General features: G+C 40.8%; 1 protein-coding gene across 1 annotated transcript in view; it reads right to left on the bottom strand.

The window, feature by feature from the left end:
• KLHL32 (kelch like family member 32) overlaps positions 1 to 18,857 on the bottom strand; it is a gene marked incomplete at its 3' end in the record, with an annotated part of 186,161 nt that overhangs the window by 41,364 nt on the left and 125,940 nt on the right. Inside the window, exon 6 of the mRNA XM_082669375.1 lies at positions 11,687 to 12,413. Within this exon, the coding sequence (XP_082525501.1) occupies positions 11,687 to 12,413 (727 nt within the window). The remainder of the gene's footprint in view (positions 1 to 11,686; positions 12,414 to 18,857) is intronic.

Here is an 18,857-nt window from a genome sequence, read left to right as displayed (position 1 = left end):
GTCACTACTATCAACTCCATGGCCAGAAGTCAAGTCAACCAGACCCCGGAGAATTAGTGCATCAACTTAACTAAAGTGTGATAATCAATCAGTACTAATGGATACATAAAGGAGAGGGAATCTGTCCAGGCCAATCATTACTCTCTCATTCAATCCCAGTAAGGAGAGTATATCTTTCATGTAATTGACCATAGCTATTATTAACTGGAAGGCTTTTTTTTTTTTTTAAAGTTCTCTCTGAAGCTTGCAACCACTTTCAAGATCAAGGAAAGTTTTGTCTGCAGAAGAAATCCACAAAGAACAGAGAGAAATGAGCTTCCTGCCCTCAAATAAAGTCTTCTCTGGATTTCTCACTAAATGTCTCATTTTTAAAGATGAAACCAAAGAAAAGGATAATACACTTAAGAAAGCTGAGGCTGAAATGCCTACATAGAGTCAAAATGTATGTCAAAATAAATACAGAGGTATGTTTGCTTCCCCCCCAACCTTCTTGTTTTTAAATCTAATTAAAAATGGAATGTCCAATGATTCTTTCTTAGCATAACTATGGAAGAATAATCAAAGCTATTGAAACCTCACAAGTTTTCAGGCTAAAATGACTGCCAAGTGCTTTTGATCTGGGCCATAACCACCAGATTAACGTCCAGCTCGCCTATAATCGTTTCTCCAAATGAGAGGGAACAGAGGTGAACTCCCCCCATTATTTCAAAACTCTAACAGTTTCTCTACTTGTTTTAGAAATATGGGACAGAATTAATATCTACTGCAATAAACTATCTGTTTATGACACTATTTGAAGATATTTACACTACAATATGTATCAGACTCTGCCCATTATAGATTAAATGTATAATCGATGGATTAGAATTCAGCTATCGCATCCCTTCTCCCAAGCACGGCACACCATTATCTTCATGCTTTTCAGAATTACTATTTACTGTCTTCCACAGATGCATTTATAATATAGTTTTTTTTCCCCCTTAATCTGCACTCAGTAATTAGATTCCTTACCCTTACATACAAATTTTCACTCACATGACAATATTTAGAAATGAGATATTGGGTTACTAGTTGGGGGTAAAAATAAAAGTCCTAGTTAGTTATTTGGTTGATTACTTCTAGAATGTTAAACCGCAGGAGGTGCCTAAAAAGCCGAGTGCTGTAACTTTTGCCAAGTCAGGATTGCACGGGAAAACCTTAAGAATTGGTTCTATTGCTTTCCCCCTTTGAAATAATTTACAAATGAGCATATAAATAAACATTTCTTCTCAGTACAAAAGATAAATTTTAAAAAAAGCATCCACGTTTGCAGCCCACATTTCTCTAGCAATGTTACCCATTTCCAGAGCTTTATCATTACATTCCCTTCACATAACACTCTTTACTTTTAGATTAATCTTCTGAAATGAGATGCTAAGGATTTGCATACAGATTTGACTATACAAAAATAGATATGGAATTAATAATAGTCTCTATATGTTTTAATTTATCCTAGACTGGAGTACCCTTGCCTGCAGCAGTATTCCTGGCTTTGAAAGTCATCAAGCTGATTTGTCTGCTCTGGGTTATGATGCCACATGCTGCTATACTGCCCCCTGCAATCAAAGCACTTGAGAAGACAGATTCCATGCCTTCCTCTATCGAGTATATTTTATAGATTGGCAGTTTTGATCTCCCTCCCCCACCCCAGGGGGGATAATCTGCATCTTAACAGCTTTCTATAGATACATCTGTCATTAAATATGCCATCTCATATCAGCATCCGTTTTTAAAGCCAAGTTTTCCCTAACTTTGAAGTGCCACAGTCAAAGTTAAGACTTTTCAGCCAAAATTGAAAATGAACAATCCTGTCTTATACTTCTGAACTGTGACTTAAAGATATACGGCAGGTTCCCCCAAAGTCAAATAAGTCTTTAAAAACTGCCAGAAGGAATGAAAAGTTACCACCATGCTACCAGCAGGGAGAAATGCTTTCTATCATCAAGACAAGGGTAAAGCATTTTTCTTAAGCTTCCCTGTTCAACTCCCCACAAAACACTGTGACAAATGGATGAGTGCATGCCAGGGAGAAGATGACAGGTGACTGCGAAACAAACAACCTCTGTCTCCACTACTGAGAGGTCACCAACTCCTAACCTCGTTGTGTTCAAAAGCAACAACTAGCCAATGCTGACAGTGTCCATAAAATAGTGTTTAGAAAAACAGCTCTCAATATTCGTTGGCCAGGGTAGGTCAAGTCTGGTGGCTCTGCTAATTTTTCTTTTTTTTTCAGGGATAGAAACACCTCTGTTGATAAATAGAGAGTCCTACACGAAACTCTTCAGTAGAAAAGAGTTGTACTTAATGCAGCGCTAGTACCCTTACTGGAACAGAGCAGGATGCAAAGAACTGAACGTGTCCATGCTCTTAGGGAAGATGCTCCAGGCTGGAATTCTGTGAGCCAGCTCAGGATTGTGGCAAACTATCTTGAGTTCTCTGCAGTGCCAGCTTCACCCTAGTCTAGGGGGTTCATTTCAGCAGAATGTGTGCCGTCAGCCTCCACCCCCAGCTCCTTTATGACTCTATCCTTGGGGGAGCCATTTAACAGCCAAGTTCATGTCCTCACATGCAAAATGGAGACAGTGAGACCTCTCTCATAGGTTTCAGGTGAACAAGAGTACTCGGTAAAGAGGCCATCCATACGGGAAGTTTACTACAATGGTGTAGTAGTGGGGCTTTCCTGGTGGCGCAGTGGTTAAGAATCCACCTGCCAATGCAGGGGACACGGGTTTGATCCCTGGCCCGGGAGGATCCCTCATGCCACGTAGCAACAAATCCCGTGCGCCACAACTATTGAACCTGTGCTCTAGAGCCCGCGAGCCACAACTACTGAGCTCGCATGCCACAACTACTGAAGCCCACGCTCCTAGAGCCACAACAAGAGAAGCCACCGCAATGAAAAGACTGTGCACCGCAACGAAGAGTAGCCCCCGCTCGCCGCAACTAGAGAAAGTCCGCGCGCAGCAACGAAGACCCAACGCAGGAAAAATAAATGAATAAATTTATTTAAAAAAATACTGTAGTAGTTTGTTTATAAAAATTTCTTGCTATTTTCACAAATGAGTATTATGGAATATTGAAAAAATAAGTATGAAATAATAAATGAATGAATTTTGTAGTCTGAAATAGATTCCTTATAGTTCTTTTTGCTAATAACCACAATTACTGGCTGGTTTATAAAGTATCAAAGACTTTTTCCTTCTTTAATAGTTTAAGCATCTCCTCTGTAAATCTGCTCCAATTCTCAAAAGACTAAAAACTTTACACTCATAGTCTAATTATCAAAAGCAGTAGGTGTGAGTTCATATGAGTCATTTTTTAAGAAAGCCAAACTCATTAATATTCCTTGATAAAAGGGACACCATAAGAATATTTACAATGAATGCAAAAATAAACTTTTCATTATCTTTTTTTTTTTTTTTTTGCGGTACGCGGGCCTCTCACTGTTGTGGCCTCTCCTGCTGCAGAGCACAGGCTCCGGACGTGCAGGCTCAGCGGTCATGGCTCATGGACCCAGCCGCTCTGCGGCTCATTATCTATTTTTACATGATATTAGACCGTCCATATTTTGGGAGTGTTAATAATGCTCCATAAACAATTAAAGCCAAGAATCTTTCTACTAAATTAGCATCTTGAATAGAAGCATACTTAATCCAGGCATTAAATTAAAACTAGTATCCATATTATTTCTGTCACACTTGAGGAAACCACGCAAATGGATGGGTTATTAATATATTCAAAAGCCGCAAAGGAAGTCTCCAATTTACAAAATATCTATAAAGAAAAGGTTGATGCACTTGAAAATATAAATTATATTTATGTCACCTAGAGTGAACAAATATAAACTTGTAATCCAAAATATGTAAGGTATGCACCATGTGTTATTTTAAATAAGTGAACTAATAAATGATGGTAAAACCTACCACAATGCAGATGTCAGCTGACCTTTAAAATCTCAATAAAATTTGCTCTAACTCCAATTCTCCATTCTGCAGAAAGATGAAATCCTGCCTCCAAAGATTTCTGCACGCTCCTAGCAGGGTTAAGTTCTCAGGGTCCCCTCTGCCTGTCTCTAGTGTCCTGGTTTTGCTGTGTTCTTGCTGGACCTTTTTCCTCTTTCCTGCCATCAACCAAATTCTTCAGCCATTCCCCATTTCCATAAAGTAGCTTTAATCTTCTTCTCTCCTCTTTGGGAATAAAGAAAATGATATATTTCTACTATTCTTAGATAGAGCAATTCAGCTCACTCTTTTTTCTACCTTCTTTTTCTAGATTCATCTAGACAGACACAAATGGATCATATAAACAAAGACTGTAATCACCATGAGAGGAATTTTAGAGCCAATGGGTGTTTTTTTAACTACTTAAACTACCAATTTTAAAGGCCACTAGACTACTATATTTTAATATGCAATCCTTTCAGAAAACAATGTTCTCATCTAAACCAATGTACTTTAGAGTACCTCCTCCATATTATCACTGTTTCTGTATGCATTTTAACTTTATATTATTGTTTATGTTTTAGAAACTAAACTATAGAAACACAAAAAGGAAGACATTATATAGCTCAGCTCTGTGCCCGAAGAAAGATGGTCCGTTAAACAATTAAAGACAATCAAATGATTACTGATTCTACACAAGTCTCCAGGTATGATTACTCTTCTATGTATCATCTACTTTCAGTCATGCCATTTGGAAGTTCTTTTTACAATGTAAGCACCTGTTTTGAGACCTTTGCTGTAACGGGTTTGTGAGGTTTCGTGGAAAAAGTATGGTTTTCAAACACCAGAGACACAGAGATCAAATTCCAGCTTTGTCAAATACTTGCTGTGTGATCCAGAAAAATCATTTCACCTCTTTAAGCCTCATCTCTTGAGGAGCAGTGTGAGGGGAAACCAAGTGCTACTTTGGAATAAAGGGCAGTCAGTTTAGGATGAAAGCTTTGATAATTATTTTGGAGAATGTAGGTGATCCGACTGCTTTCTTCAAACCACTGGGCTCTTTTAAAAGGATTGTAGAATAGTTCATTTCTGTTTGGCTTCCATTTCAGTACAATAATGTAATGGTTTTGTTTTCATCTCTTTCAGATGGAGAGTAGTAAAGGCTGGGGCAGAAGTGAAAACAGAGAAGAAAAAGTAACTGCTGTGGCCAGCTGGTTGCTGGGATCTGAAGCAACAAAGATTTCACTCTTAGTGGAATTCCAGTCCACTAGGAAGTTTTAAGTGGAATGTCAAGCTATGAAGCCCAAACCCTCTCCCGGGGGCAACAAACAGACCCTCTCCGGTACCTGCTCCCATAACACGACACACTTATTTCTCCCTCAAGCAAACCTTAAGCCCTTGACCCTCACCTAACTGGGATCCCAGCATGCTGAACTCTTCCAGTAGGATCCTCTGGGCTCTTCCCAGCCTAAAAACCTTCCATCGTGAGTGAATCCAAGGATTTTCCCTCTCCAGTTTTCTGCTGAGCACCACCAAAAAACAGAACAGAAATTTGCAAACTGGGATACCATAATTTCGTGGTTTCCAACTTAGTATAGGCTCTGACACAATTTTTTTAAACATGTCAGTTCCCTCTGTTTGCTCTCAGCAGCTCCTCAGGCCCTCTACCTGGTCCTGACACGGCACGATCTCCACAGACAACCCTGCCCCTCCCTTGACTCCATGGCAAGGACCCTCTGCAGGTCCCTGCCCCTCCTCTCTGAGCTTACCTAGGTCCACATCCAGCATTGCCTCCTTCCCTGGAGCTGAAGGGGTCTCTCCTCTTCCTGTCCAAGACTGAACCCCTCCCAAACTCCCTCTGGCCTCTTCGGGACCCTGTGTCAGTGGTCAATATTTCTGTGCCCCAGACTTATCCCCATTCCTGGTACCTAGGAGCTGCTCTCAGCATTTACTAACCAGAGGACGCCCCTACTCCACTTCAAATTCACTCTCTCCTTTCCCTTAGCTATAGATGTACTTAATGCGCTCACATCCTCAAAAAAAGTTCCCTCCTCTGACCCTGGATTTCCTCCTTAGCTACTCTCTCTTCTCTCAGCCAAACTCCCTTCTTTTTCTTTCCTTCCATCTTTCCTCATTTTTTCTTCCTAAAGCCAAAATGTTATTTATTAATTTATAGTGAAAAATACAGGAACTTCCCTGGCGGTCCAGTGATTAAGACTCTGCACTCCCAACGCAGGGGGCGCGGATTCGATCCCTGGTCGGGGAACTAAGATCCCACATGCCGTGCGGCGTGGCCAGGAAATAAATTAATTAATTTTTTAAAAAGAAAAAGAAAAATATGGCTGTCACCCGGACTGAAGAATGTGTGTACCTAGAAACAGCACAGTCTCTCCCAGAGCACAATAATCGGAAAGTTGCTGGGTAAGCTCAGGTTCAGGGAGCCAAGTTTAGATGAAATCCCAGCTTTGTGCAAAGGTGGCCTATGTACCTGCAGCTGTTACTTCCTCAGTCTCCACCCACACCTTCAACCACTGCATTCTAGCTTCCACCTTCTTCCGCTCTCCGAAAACCGCTTTCACTGAAATTACCAAGCAGTCCCTGACTGAAACTGCAGAGGAGGCATTCTGGACTTAGATGTCCCCACAGTACTGGTCACGTCTCACGCACCCTTCAGCTTTGGCTTTGGTTTCTACACCACGCCTCCTCCTCTGGCCTTGCCCATAGCACATTCTCAGCTCCTTCCTTAGCTCCCCCTCCTCTGCGCCCTCCTGGCTAGTGTTTCCCCACCTTCTGCCCCTTTGCACACCACCTCTGGCCCCTCTGTGTCCTCATACTCTCCACTGCCTTCTCATCGCACCTGATTTGCTGCCAGAAACTCCTCACGTCCATTTGTTCTGAGAAACAGGAGGCAAGGTTCTATCTCTGAGTTTGAGGAGAGTGAGGGCATTACAGCTGGTGAAGGAGAGTGGGTGAGACCCTAGTGTCAGGATGTAGACAGGGTTTGGAGGCTGAGTGGATACATGTGCCAAGCCCCCTGTCAGCTGGCCTCCTCCCACTGGACTCAGCTGCCCGGGTACAGGCACAAAGCAGACCATTGGGTTTGCCCAACAGTGTGTGCCTGCCAGAGGGCAAGACAGTTATTGAAACGGCTGCACCATGAAGCCCAAGCCTGAGCACAGGGAGGGGTAAATGGGCAAGTGGGAAGCAGCCAATGGACCTGAGGCCAAGGGAGGCTGAAGGTGCCAGAAACTTCTGTGAAGCCTCTCGTGCCCCCGCACTGATTACTTCCTGCTTCACACTACTTCTGTACCTTGTAAAGCTGTCTATCATCACACCCACACACACCACACACTTTACTGTAATCATCCATTTAAAAACTGTGAGCCCGGACTTCCCTGGTGGCGCAGTGGTTAAGAATCTGCCTGCCAATGCAGGGGACACAGGTTCAAGCCCTGGTCCGGGAAGATCCCACATGTTGTGGAGCAACTAAGCCCGTGCGCCACAACTACTGAGCCTGCGCTCTAGAGCCCACGTGCCACAACTACTGAGCCCGCGAGCCACAACTACTGAAGCCTGCATGCCTTGAGTCCATGCTCCGCAGCAAGATAAGCCACCGCAACAAGAAGCCCACGCACCGTGACGAACAGTAGCCCCTGCTAGCTGCAGTTAGAGAAAGTCCACGTGCAGCAACGAAGACCCAACACAGCCATAAATAAATAAATAAATAAATTTATTTTTAAAAAAACAAAAAACTATAAGCCCCGGCATGGGACCTGTCTTTGTGGCTCCCGCACTAGCCTGGAACAAGACTCAGGGAGGTGAGGAAAGTTGCTCAGCATCTCCTGGTTGGTCACAGTGGAGCCAATTTCACACTTGCATGTGCCCTCAATCTGTGACCTCAGAGCACCACAGTCAGCCTCTGCCATGCCCCCATTAGCTCCTAATATGTTGTATACAATTTTTTAAGATGCAAGTAAAATGATATTTGCACAGTAAAGTTACAGCTATGGCATTTTTAAAATGTTAATGATGCTTTATACTGTTCTAATTGTAAAGTCCCTTTAGTAGGTTTGAATAAATTAAAGTTACTTAAAATGGGGCAACGCAAACTTCATCTAAATTTAATCAAGATGAAAATAAATATATCTTCTAGGGAGTTAAAGAAGCCCTAACAAATGTTCTTTCATTAGTGAAATACCTGAAAACCTCTTTTTTTTGCGGTACGCAGGCCTCTCACTGTTGTGGCCTCTCCTGTTGCGGAGCACAGGCTCCGGACGTGCAGGCTCAGCGGCCATGGCTCACGGGCCCAGCCGCTCCGCGGCATGTGGGATCTTCCCAGACCAGGGCATGAACCCGTGTCCCCTGCATCAGCAGGCGGACTCTCAACCACTGCACCACCAGGAAAGCCCCTGAAAAACTCTTTGATTGTCAGCTCCTAGAGGGCAGGAAGTGTGTTTGCTGAATTATTCTTATTTATCTATGAACCAGCACTGACTTTAATAAAGATGTACCATTCACCAAGAGAATCAAGAAAACACTAAGTGCCGCTTTTGAGGAAATGCAGTACCATTTGTCTTATTATTGCAGTTTTAAAGCACTGATTTTGTAGTTAGTTTCCCATTATCCTGCTGCCATTTGACAAAAATGAAAAGGTAAGTTATTCTGCAAGATGAGCTCAGGATTCATTTTCACTCACAAAAAAAGGATCTTTTTAGTAGTTCACAAACAATATCTTACAATGGAGAGCATACCTTTCAAAGCACAACGGCAGGATATTTAATGCTTATTTTACTTCAGTATTGTGAATTTCAAGTAGAAACGATGTGGAGCATTTGTGAATTGGGTCACGATGTCAAATGCTAGAGGAGCCTGTAAAGTCTGACTATCTCTAACATCTTAAATTACATGCTAATGGGCATCTCTATACAGCCTAGTTTTCTGAATTCATCTTTGCCTGTCTCCTTTTTAAAACCACGGACAGGTTTCCAGGTATCCTGACCCTAAAATGGACAGTGAGGGGGAGAGGGTATGTATAGAGAGGGAGCACACTGGAAATATTGAGTCCCTAAAGAAACATTCATTTTGTGTTCTGTGGAACAGAAATAAGCTCCCCAAATCCACATCCTATAATCCTTACTACCTTCACCTCAGGCAAAGCTTACAGAATACCAGAAGGATGCCAATGACCCAATCCCCCATCAATTAAACTGGAAATATTTAATTATTTGGTAAAGAATAAGGAATAGCCTCAAACATTTTCTTCTGCTCCAAAAAAAAATCAGGGTAACACTTCTAAATCAGAGATAGTCAGGGTGAAATATACCTGTCTTTTTTTTTTTAAGGAGCCCATAGCAACCCCTCCCTATCCCTGGTTAGATTCACAATTGATTTTTTGTAAGCTGAGCCTGAGGAAAGAGGCAGACGACTGAAGGTATTAGAAATGTCACTGGTGATTTCCTCTTCTTTCCAATTAAAGGTATTGTACTGTACACAGGGAAGTGAGTTTTTCATCTCAAGTTCACAGTAGGGAGAAACAAACCTGAGAAAATTGTGATTGTTTTCATTAAGTATGGTTAACACAGGCAGCATATATTAGTGCAAAAGAAGAACAAAGGAAATGTATTTCCTTTCATAGTAGGGGAAAAACAAAGTGATATAGCAGTATGGACTGTAATAAGTTGATACTCTTAATACAATGGAAAAGGAAACATACAGACCCATATGGAAAGAGAAGTCAGCTTGATACCAGGTTGATAGATCTAGCCAGGCTAACATAAGTTTCAGTGCTTTCTTTAGGCCTCACTAAAGAAGGTATTAAGTAGTCGTATTTTGAAGTCTATGCAAGGGAAACTCCAGCACTTTTTTTAAAAGCTAGTTTTATAGCCCAAAAATAAAAGTAAGTAAGGAATAATTATTAAACTAATTATGAGAAACATATACAAAATTTAGAAAATGCAATGCAAAATTTAGGAGTGCAGTACCTTAGCAATATATGAAAACTAAATGAGTCAAAGGAAGGGATGTAAGTTGGAATAAAATATAAATTATACTGATTTCATAAATCCATCACTGTTTTGTTATCTAAGTCAAGTACAGATCTGTTCCTTCTAATAGCAAGGATTTATTTGCAGCCAAGTTTAAGGTTTCTTCAACAAATCTAACAGGATACAGTCCTGGTGGCTTTTTTCTTAAATACTGAAATATATACTTAAAGAAAAAGGAATAAGTCACCAGATAAATGAGGTCTTTATCTAAATATATCTACATATATTAACATACACACTCATATCTAATGTGTATTTGGTATACAGGACCAGCAATTGTTGGATACACCTCACTTATCCTCTTTCTTGGTCCCAACCTTAACTTCATTCATTAATTACTGAGCACTTAAACCCAGACATGAGCTAGGTTTCTTCAATAAAAATCAGTGAATTGCCAATAATTGAGGCACTGCCCAGAGCAGCCAAGACTACAGCTGTATCCCTGGTTATTGAGGAGAGCAGAAGGAAACATGGGCAGAGTCCAGTGAATTTACTTTAAGTGCAAGGGGGAATTTTGTCAGAGCAGATGTTAAACTAGAGAAGATTATTCAAGGAAGCTTAGAAGTCTTCATAAGTATACTTAAAAGTGATTGTTTCGTCTGAGTACAAACATCTCAAAGTTACTCTTGGTAATTAAGTTGTTTGATTTTTCTATTCCTCTTTGTCCTTCACATGGAAATGCAGCGAGATCCATCTGGGTCACAAAATGAGTATCCTCCAGCTGAGAGAAGATGCAACTTTCTTCCCTAATAGCCAAACCTTTCAAAGGAGGACATTTGAGGACTTTCCAATAATAGGATTGGAAACACAAGGTGATAATGTGATGTCAATAACACATGCCTCACAGGATCCTCTGTGCCAGTGAAAAGTCAGCTATGAGGGGTTGGAAGAAGCATGTGGGTGTGAGTGAAACAAGATTGGCAACGAGTAGATAACTGCTGAAGCTGGGTTATGGGCACATGGGATTCATTATACTAGTCTCTCTCCTTTTTTCATAATCAAAAGGCTTCAAACAGAACCAAAGACAAAAACAAGTAAACTAAAATAATCAGAACCCCCAAATAATCAGGAAGAATGGGAGAGTAAACAGGAATAAAGGATTGGGATGGCATGAGTAACTACAATTCGCAGATAACAGAAAAACATTATTTTAGCCAATAACTTAAATCCCTTCCCTCAATGCACAGCATGGCTCCTACCTGGATCTATTCCCATTGCTTTACTCATCCAAATGGATTAACTGGGCTTTTACTTCGCCTGCCCTGTCTTTGAAAGACTGGCTCCTAGTCAGGCAGCCCAGGGTGAAAGGAAAAGCCAAGGACCTGGATAAACCACAAGGTGTGCAATACAGTCCATGAATATCAAAAACTGACAATCTAAACAATAGAAGGTTTGGTAGAAAAAGAGATGTGATTGGCCATTCATTTCCATCTTGAAATTTTACTCCACTCATCACTCAGAAAGCCACAGAAAGGTCAATTACTCCCCCATACACTGCTCTCTACAGAATGGTGCTCAGTAAATGACTGTTAATTAGCTTAAATGGCACCCTTGGCCGAATCGTTCAGATACACGTGGCCACCACTACCAAAGCCTGACTTGTCAATTTATGCCACAGTGAAAGTGTTTTGTAATAAATCCAACGTATGAGGCATGTTCTACCTGATATCCAAAGAAGACCGTCAGCCACGTAGCCAGCGTGACAGGAGAGGGACCGGTCAAAGGGCTGGACGAAAGTCCACTTGTTCTTCTTGGGGCAATATCGCTCAACGGTCGGCAGAACCTGGCGCAGTTCATTTCTGCCCCCAGCTGCATAGAGGTACTCATCCATGGCTCCCAGAACGAAATGCTCCCGGCAGTTTTTCATGGGTGCTATCTCTGCCCAGGAATTACTGCGGGGGTCATAGCGACAGGCAGTCCTCACGGCACACGTCCGGCCGCTGGCGTGCTCGACTTCCCCTCCTGCTACAAACAGGAAGTCCCCCATGACTGCCACACAATGGTGGCTCCTTCCCACGGGCATGGGAGCCAGCTCACTCCAGTTGGCAATGGCAGCTATGAGGGCATTCTCCTGATCCACGGGATTGAAGTACCGAAGTTCCTTGACTCTACAGACCTCACGCTTCTTCCCACCGATGATGTACAGAGTATCTGACTGGAAGCGCGGTTTGGTCCTGCGAGTCTGCCACACGGGCTGTGCGTAGATGCTCTGGTGGTACTCCAGGGCCTCGTTGACAAGAGCTGTTGCGGTTTCACTTGCCTGGACGAGGGGGTGGGACAGGGCAACTGTATGGAGAGTGTCCACGTCCATCAGGCCAAAGCGGATGTACTGCAGGAGCTCATCCATGTACTGGTAATGGCAGCTGTGTTCCAGCCACCTCACAGCTAGCTGAAACAGAGGCAGGGAGGTGGAGAGAGCACGAAGGTAAGAAGAAGCCAAAGCAACGTGGCACAGAGGCCGGCTGCCATGTATTCCTTCAGACTCTTAATAACACTTTTATTTTTTCTTACGAACCACGGAACACTCAAACATTGTTATACCCAGTTGAGGGATTTTTTTTTTCCTTTCCGCATCAGCAGAGACACAAAAGAACTCAAAACACTGTTGGAGAGATTAGAACAATGTTAAGCAACACGGATAAGACTTAAAGGATCACTTGAGGTGAACAACAGTTACTTTTCAAAGAATGAGAATACGGTTGTGAAACAGCCTGTTCCCTTAGGTTTCATGCATAAGAGGCTTGGTTCGCCCCACCACCAGGATATGTCAACGGTGAGCCATGTCATCAGTTCAAGCAACATATGTCAACCTGTGAGTCAAGGTGCTGTATCAATATGAGTAATGTGAGAAAATATGTGATCATCTGAGACCACAGGATGCACTTGAAAGAAAATCAATACGACACTAGTAGCAAGGTTTAGAAAGAAAAAGGACTTCTTTTCCCCCCTGCAACTTTTGTAGGTGTATCAGGAAGCAAGAGAAGAAAAAGAAAGATTGCAACCTATCAATTTATTTTATTTTTTCTCAACTAGTTTTCATCTTGAAAACAGTTGTGGTTTGTATGTGTAAGAAACGGGCAATTTGTTAGAGCCATTTTCATAAAAACAGGATACAGAGGAGATTATCTTTGTATTATGGACACAAGAGCAGAATGTAATCCTAAGCTTTTTGATTAGGTCTAGCTCTCTTTCAAGAAGGAAAGGGGTAAGAACTTTCGGCTATAGACAAATAGAATGTCTTAAAACTAAAGCAGGTGCATTAAGTCATAAATAACAAAATTGAATAGTAGTTTAGAAAATAATATCAACAAAAATACAATTCATGTTATGGAGCACCTGAAGTAATTTAATTAATTGACTTAAGTTTGGCAAAGTTTTCCACACATCAGCATAGAGAGGTATATCTAATATCTCCAGTCAACATATTTGATAGAATTTATTCTTAGCAGTACCTATATTAAACTAGATCTCCTAAGCAATATAAATGTGGACCTGAAGCAACTAGCATTAAAAAAGTAAAGAAAATACTGAATAATTCTGCTGTGTTTTACTTGCTTTCTGACCAGTGGAATTGGGGTTCTGGACTTCCTTTTTCAGCTGATTCATTGCACTGGGAAAAATGTCTACAGAGAAGACAGAAAGAAATGTAGTGCCCTCAGACCACTACTCCTTGACAAACGTGAGCTGGGTTTTCATCCTTGTGAAAAGGATCACTAAACCGTCTGAAGCATTAGATGATTTCAGGCTTTCAGAGTTTCTATATCCATTTGACAAATGGCTCTAAAAGGCAAGGCATATTTTGGGCATGTCTTTTTAGTTTTCCAGATGAAGAGAATGTAGCAAGTGAATCTGCTTCCAATATATACTGAATTGCATCTCTAAATGAATAATGAGTGAAGAGAAATGGAAAAAGAATGTCACTGGTTACCAGGTAGCCTATGGATGCCACGGAGGCAGACACAATGTAGGGCAGATGAGTGACACTCTATGGCTGTTTTTCTAGAAACTAGTATTTTTTATTTAAATAAGATACTAACCTGATGAAAAAAAAATTACCTGTGTATGGTAACACAGTAATAATCAAAGATAGTGCAGAAGAAAAATGTCACTCATCAATCACCAAGTCTCTGCTGGAAGTGGAGAGTTTTCCCACAGGCAACATCCTGGTTTTTCTCCACCCTAATTTTAGAAGTTTCAAGAGATGGGTTCAAATTAGAGTTCTACAACTTAATAAATGATTTTCCATTCTTTGCCCATAGAGCTTTCAAAAGTTTTCAGGGATAACTCAAGGTTACTCCTTATGCACAAGGTAAAATTTTCTGAAACTTAATCTTTCATATTGCTCCTAATTTGAGTAATTCCAGATGGTACTGCTTTGTTTTGTAACGAATTTCTTAGCATCCTGATATCCTAATGTTTCTGCATCTTGCATATGGATACTACAGGAAAACAACACTGGAGAAAGAGCAAATAAACATTCATGTCTCTATAGCCTCTTTTTATAGCACAGTGCTGCCCATTTAATTACTTTTCTCCTTCCTCATAAATCAGTTCTTCCTATGCCCTAATCAATCTTCTAGCCCATCTCTTAACACTCTCTGATTTACCTTTATCTTTCTAGCAAACAGTGTCACTTACTGTATAAAAGATATACAAGCCACAACTAGACTCTGCCTCTAAGAAAATTTCTAAGGAATCAAACTAGCAGTGGAACAGTCTCTGATTCATTTCTGGCTTTCTGTCTACTTATCACCCCCTACGTCACAATATCATGATGGTTTCCATGTTCAATTTCCCCAAATACTATGTATTACAAACTACTTTGTGAACATACATTTAATTTGCACTTTCTGGGATAATGTTTATCTTATTTATCGCCAGTATGTCTAACTTCTCACATTTTTCATATAATTTTCACACATTTATTATTTATAAATATTTTCAGACTACACAAGTCATTCATACTTGTTGGGTTTACCTTTTCTCCAGATCAAAGGTAAATATAATTTACAATTCTGCCAACTTTGAACCAATCTCACCTGGATATAGTGTTATTTACAGATTTAAACCCAGTGCTTCTCAAACCTAACATGTGCATGAATTACCTGGTTTTCCTGGGCAAAATGCAGATTTTGATTCAATAGGGAGGGGGAGGAGGACTGCAAGCCTGCATTTCTAACGTCTCCCAGGTGATGCATAAGCCGCTAGTCCATGGACCACGTTTTGAGTAGGAAGGTTTTAGACAGATTCCCATTTATGAGACTGTAAATTGCTGCTTTATAAGAGTAAACAAAGTCTGCTGTTTCAAATTTTAAAAGGCTTAAATTAAATGAAGTTTAAGTAGGATGCTTTAGTAAAGATATAGGGCATGTGTAGCTAATACCATAGGTAAGACAGCATATTTCCTTTGTAGTAAGATATGGGTAAGCTCTTACTATGGGTAAGACAGCATTTTTTTTTTTTTTTTGCGGTACGCGGGCCTCTCACTGCTGTGGCCTCTCCCGTTGCGGAGCACAGGCTCCGGACGCACAGGCTCAGCAGCCACGGCTCACGGGCCCAGCCACTCCATGGCATGTGGGATCTTCCCGGACCGGGGCACGAACCCGTGTCCCCTGCGTCGGCAGGCGGACTCTCAACCACTGTGCCACCAGGGAAGCCCAGACAGCATATTTTGAGACCTTGGCTCTATAAATCCATGGCTGATTCTGATAGCATAAAAGCAAGTCATATAAAAACTCTGCAGTTTTGCTTCTGCAATAATACATAAACAAAAGTAAAAGTGTTACTGTACTCAGTTTTTACTTTGGTGAAAATATAAAAGAGAAAAATCATTGAAATCATGGATAACTCTTACTTATCCAAATAATGGAAGAAATGTCACAGAAAATCCAAAACAATGGGCTACCTCAAAAACACTTCTACACCGTGAACCTCTCCAGAGCACTATTCATGGCCATGCTGAATTAAGGGCAAGGTGGTAGAGGCAACCCTGGAGCCCATTTTAAGAGGTTTAGAAACTACAATAAACAGAAGACTGATTCATCATCAGGGCATCATGGAACACAAAGACCACAGCTAGCTTTTTGGGGGCTTAATGTTTGAAAATGTTTATTCTGGGAACTTTTGGCATTTAATGATACTACACTTAGAAAGCATAACCCAGGGAAGGCTAATATCCTATTCTATCTTACTTATTCTGGCACACTGACATCCCCATCACCCTAAACTCTAGAATACTTTAATTGAGTGTGGGGGTGGAATGGAGCATATAGTGAATGTTTTTGGGGTTTTTTTTTGCAGTACGTGGGCCTCTCACTGTTGTGGCCTCTCCCGTTGCGGAGCACAGGCTCTGGACGCGCAGGCTCAGCGGCCACGGCTCACGGGCCCAGCCGCTCCGCAGCATGTGGGATCTTCCCGGACCGGGGCACGAACCCGTGTCCCCTGCATCGGCAGGCGGACTCTCAACTACTGCGCCACCAGGGAAGCCCTACAGTGAAAGTTTTATCTCAGACTCTTTAGGTAACAAAGCCAGCAACAGTGGAAAAGAAATCAAGGATTCAGTTTGGGAGGGCAGATCAAAGAGTACTTAGGAAACAGGGCAATTAGGCAAGATGTTTCCTAAACCATCTGAAACACAGGGACTGTCATCTCCAAAGACTATAGGAGATCTCCCAAGCACCCTACCTAACCCAGTCTAGTACATCTTATCCTGATGGAGAATTGTGCCTTCCTAAAAGGAGCATTGGCTACAGCTTATTCCAACATCAACTCATCTCATCCTCAGATTCTTGATAAGAACAGTGTCTGGCACGTAGCAGGCTAAACATAATTGTTGCAGAATGGAAAATCCTTTATAACTATTCTTAGGCTATTTGTCATATTTCTCTTGAACCAACAACATCAGTTCCTTAATATATTTATTTATCTATCTATCACAGTCTTCAATTTCCTATTTTATTATCTCATCTTTGTGGCTTTCCTATAAAGCCCTTATAAGCTCACAAAACTCCCCACGGCAGCATGCAATGTACTGGACTTACTTATATATGGCCCTTGTTTTACTCCCTCCATAACTGGTGCTGGTCACCTCTATTTGACATTCTTGGCAATTCAATGAACATAGTAATCTGTTAATCCCTCAAATATAAAGTATTAGAGCAAGAAGAAACTTTAGAGTACTTTTGGTTCAAGCTTCCCAATTTTACTAGTAGAAATAAAATCCAGACAAGCTATTTGACTTACTGCAAGTCATGCAGCTGATTAATGGAAAAGCTGGAACCAGAAATCCAGTTTTTAAGTTATATAATGTTTTCTTCCATTATATCACATCATTATTATATCATATCATTATTTTTCCATCAATAATTATTTTAAGGTAGAATCCAAGCACTCAAAACCAAATGCACTCAAAACCAAACTTAATGTCCGTATTGTCCATTTTCTAAATTAGAAAACTAAAGTCTGATTTTTAAAAATGTATACTTTGCTTCTAGATAGGTGACAATATTTTTCAATGAGTCTCATTTATGGATTACTTTTGCAGAAAAACCATGCATTTAATTGTATGGATTAAAGAGTTTGTAAGTAGAGAATAAGTCTTTAGGGGAAAGGGCTTCCTTTGAGTATTGAATTATTGTTTCACTTTTTATTGGAATATGTATTTTAACTCTAGGTTATTCCTTGTTAACTAAACCTGGCTCAAAAATATATGGACCGTGATGAAGAGTGGCCCCTGCTCGCTGCAACTAGAGAAAGCCCTCGCACAGAAACGAAGACCCAACACAGCCAAAAATAAAATAAATAATAAATAAATAAAAATTAAAAATATATATATATATGGAAAATAATCTCTTCCTTTTAGTGTTCTCAGTGTATCCCCACTGATTGCTATTCGGTGAATAGAATATATAATATATAGTACTAAATATAAAAGTATATAATTTTAAATTATGCAAAATTTTCTCTAATTCAATTAAAATATATAATCTGCTCATATGTATTTCAGAAATATGTCAATTATATGAACGAATGTTACATTAATAACATTATAAGCCCTCAAGTTATGTTCCAAATTCCTCTACTGTTCTTGCTCAAACACACCCAGATAGAAGCTACTGCTTTAAAATCTACCTCTGCTTATGTATGTCCATACGTCTGTGTACTACCCAACGTGACCCTGAAGCAATGCCAAAACAATAAGAAATTTTACACTCACATATTTCCTGGAAAATATATGAATTATGAAGTCATCTCAAATCCAAGAATACACATTAATGCACTCTTCCACAAAACTGCCTTTATATCTTGCAAATATATATTAAAAATGCCCTTTACAAAAGCAGTTCTCATCAGATGAGTGATCAAATGTGTTTAACTAACGCTGACAAAAGATAAAGCTCTTACAACACTGTTGAAAAGCAGTAACTATTTCTTTCTCTTGGTTCACAAGAATTCTTTTTCACTGAAGAGGATATTCTCATCACAGAATTCCTCAGCCAGAGCTGAATGAGCAAGAACCGGTATTTTTGCCCCCAGTCTGATTCTGCCCCCTTGGCCCGGGGCAGCTATAATTATTCTCCTATTTTAAAACCTGGTTGCAGACAGCTTTGCTGAAGGGGCAAACTGAGCCCTGCCTTTTGCAGGAGCCCATGCTGTGAAGGCACAAGTGTCTATATCCTTGCCAGTCCTGTCATCCCACTAAGATAAGCCAGGGCACCTCCCCTCAGTGCCCAAAAGGCAGCACAAATTCCACGGTTCTGCAAATTCAGAAAGGAACAAAGGAAGGGCACAGGAACAAATATGCAACCACCTGGCATTCCTGAAGCTCCACCAA

This window comes from Grampus griseus, assembly GCF_964374135.1.
Source record: "Grampus griseus genome assembly, chromosome: 13".
Taxonomy (NCBI): Eukaryota; Metazoa; Chordata; class Mammalia; order Artiodactyla; family Delphinidae; genus Grampus; species Grampus griseus.
Note: the sequence above shows the minus strand (reverse complement) of the source record. Positions and strands in the feature narration are given on the sequence as shown.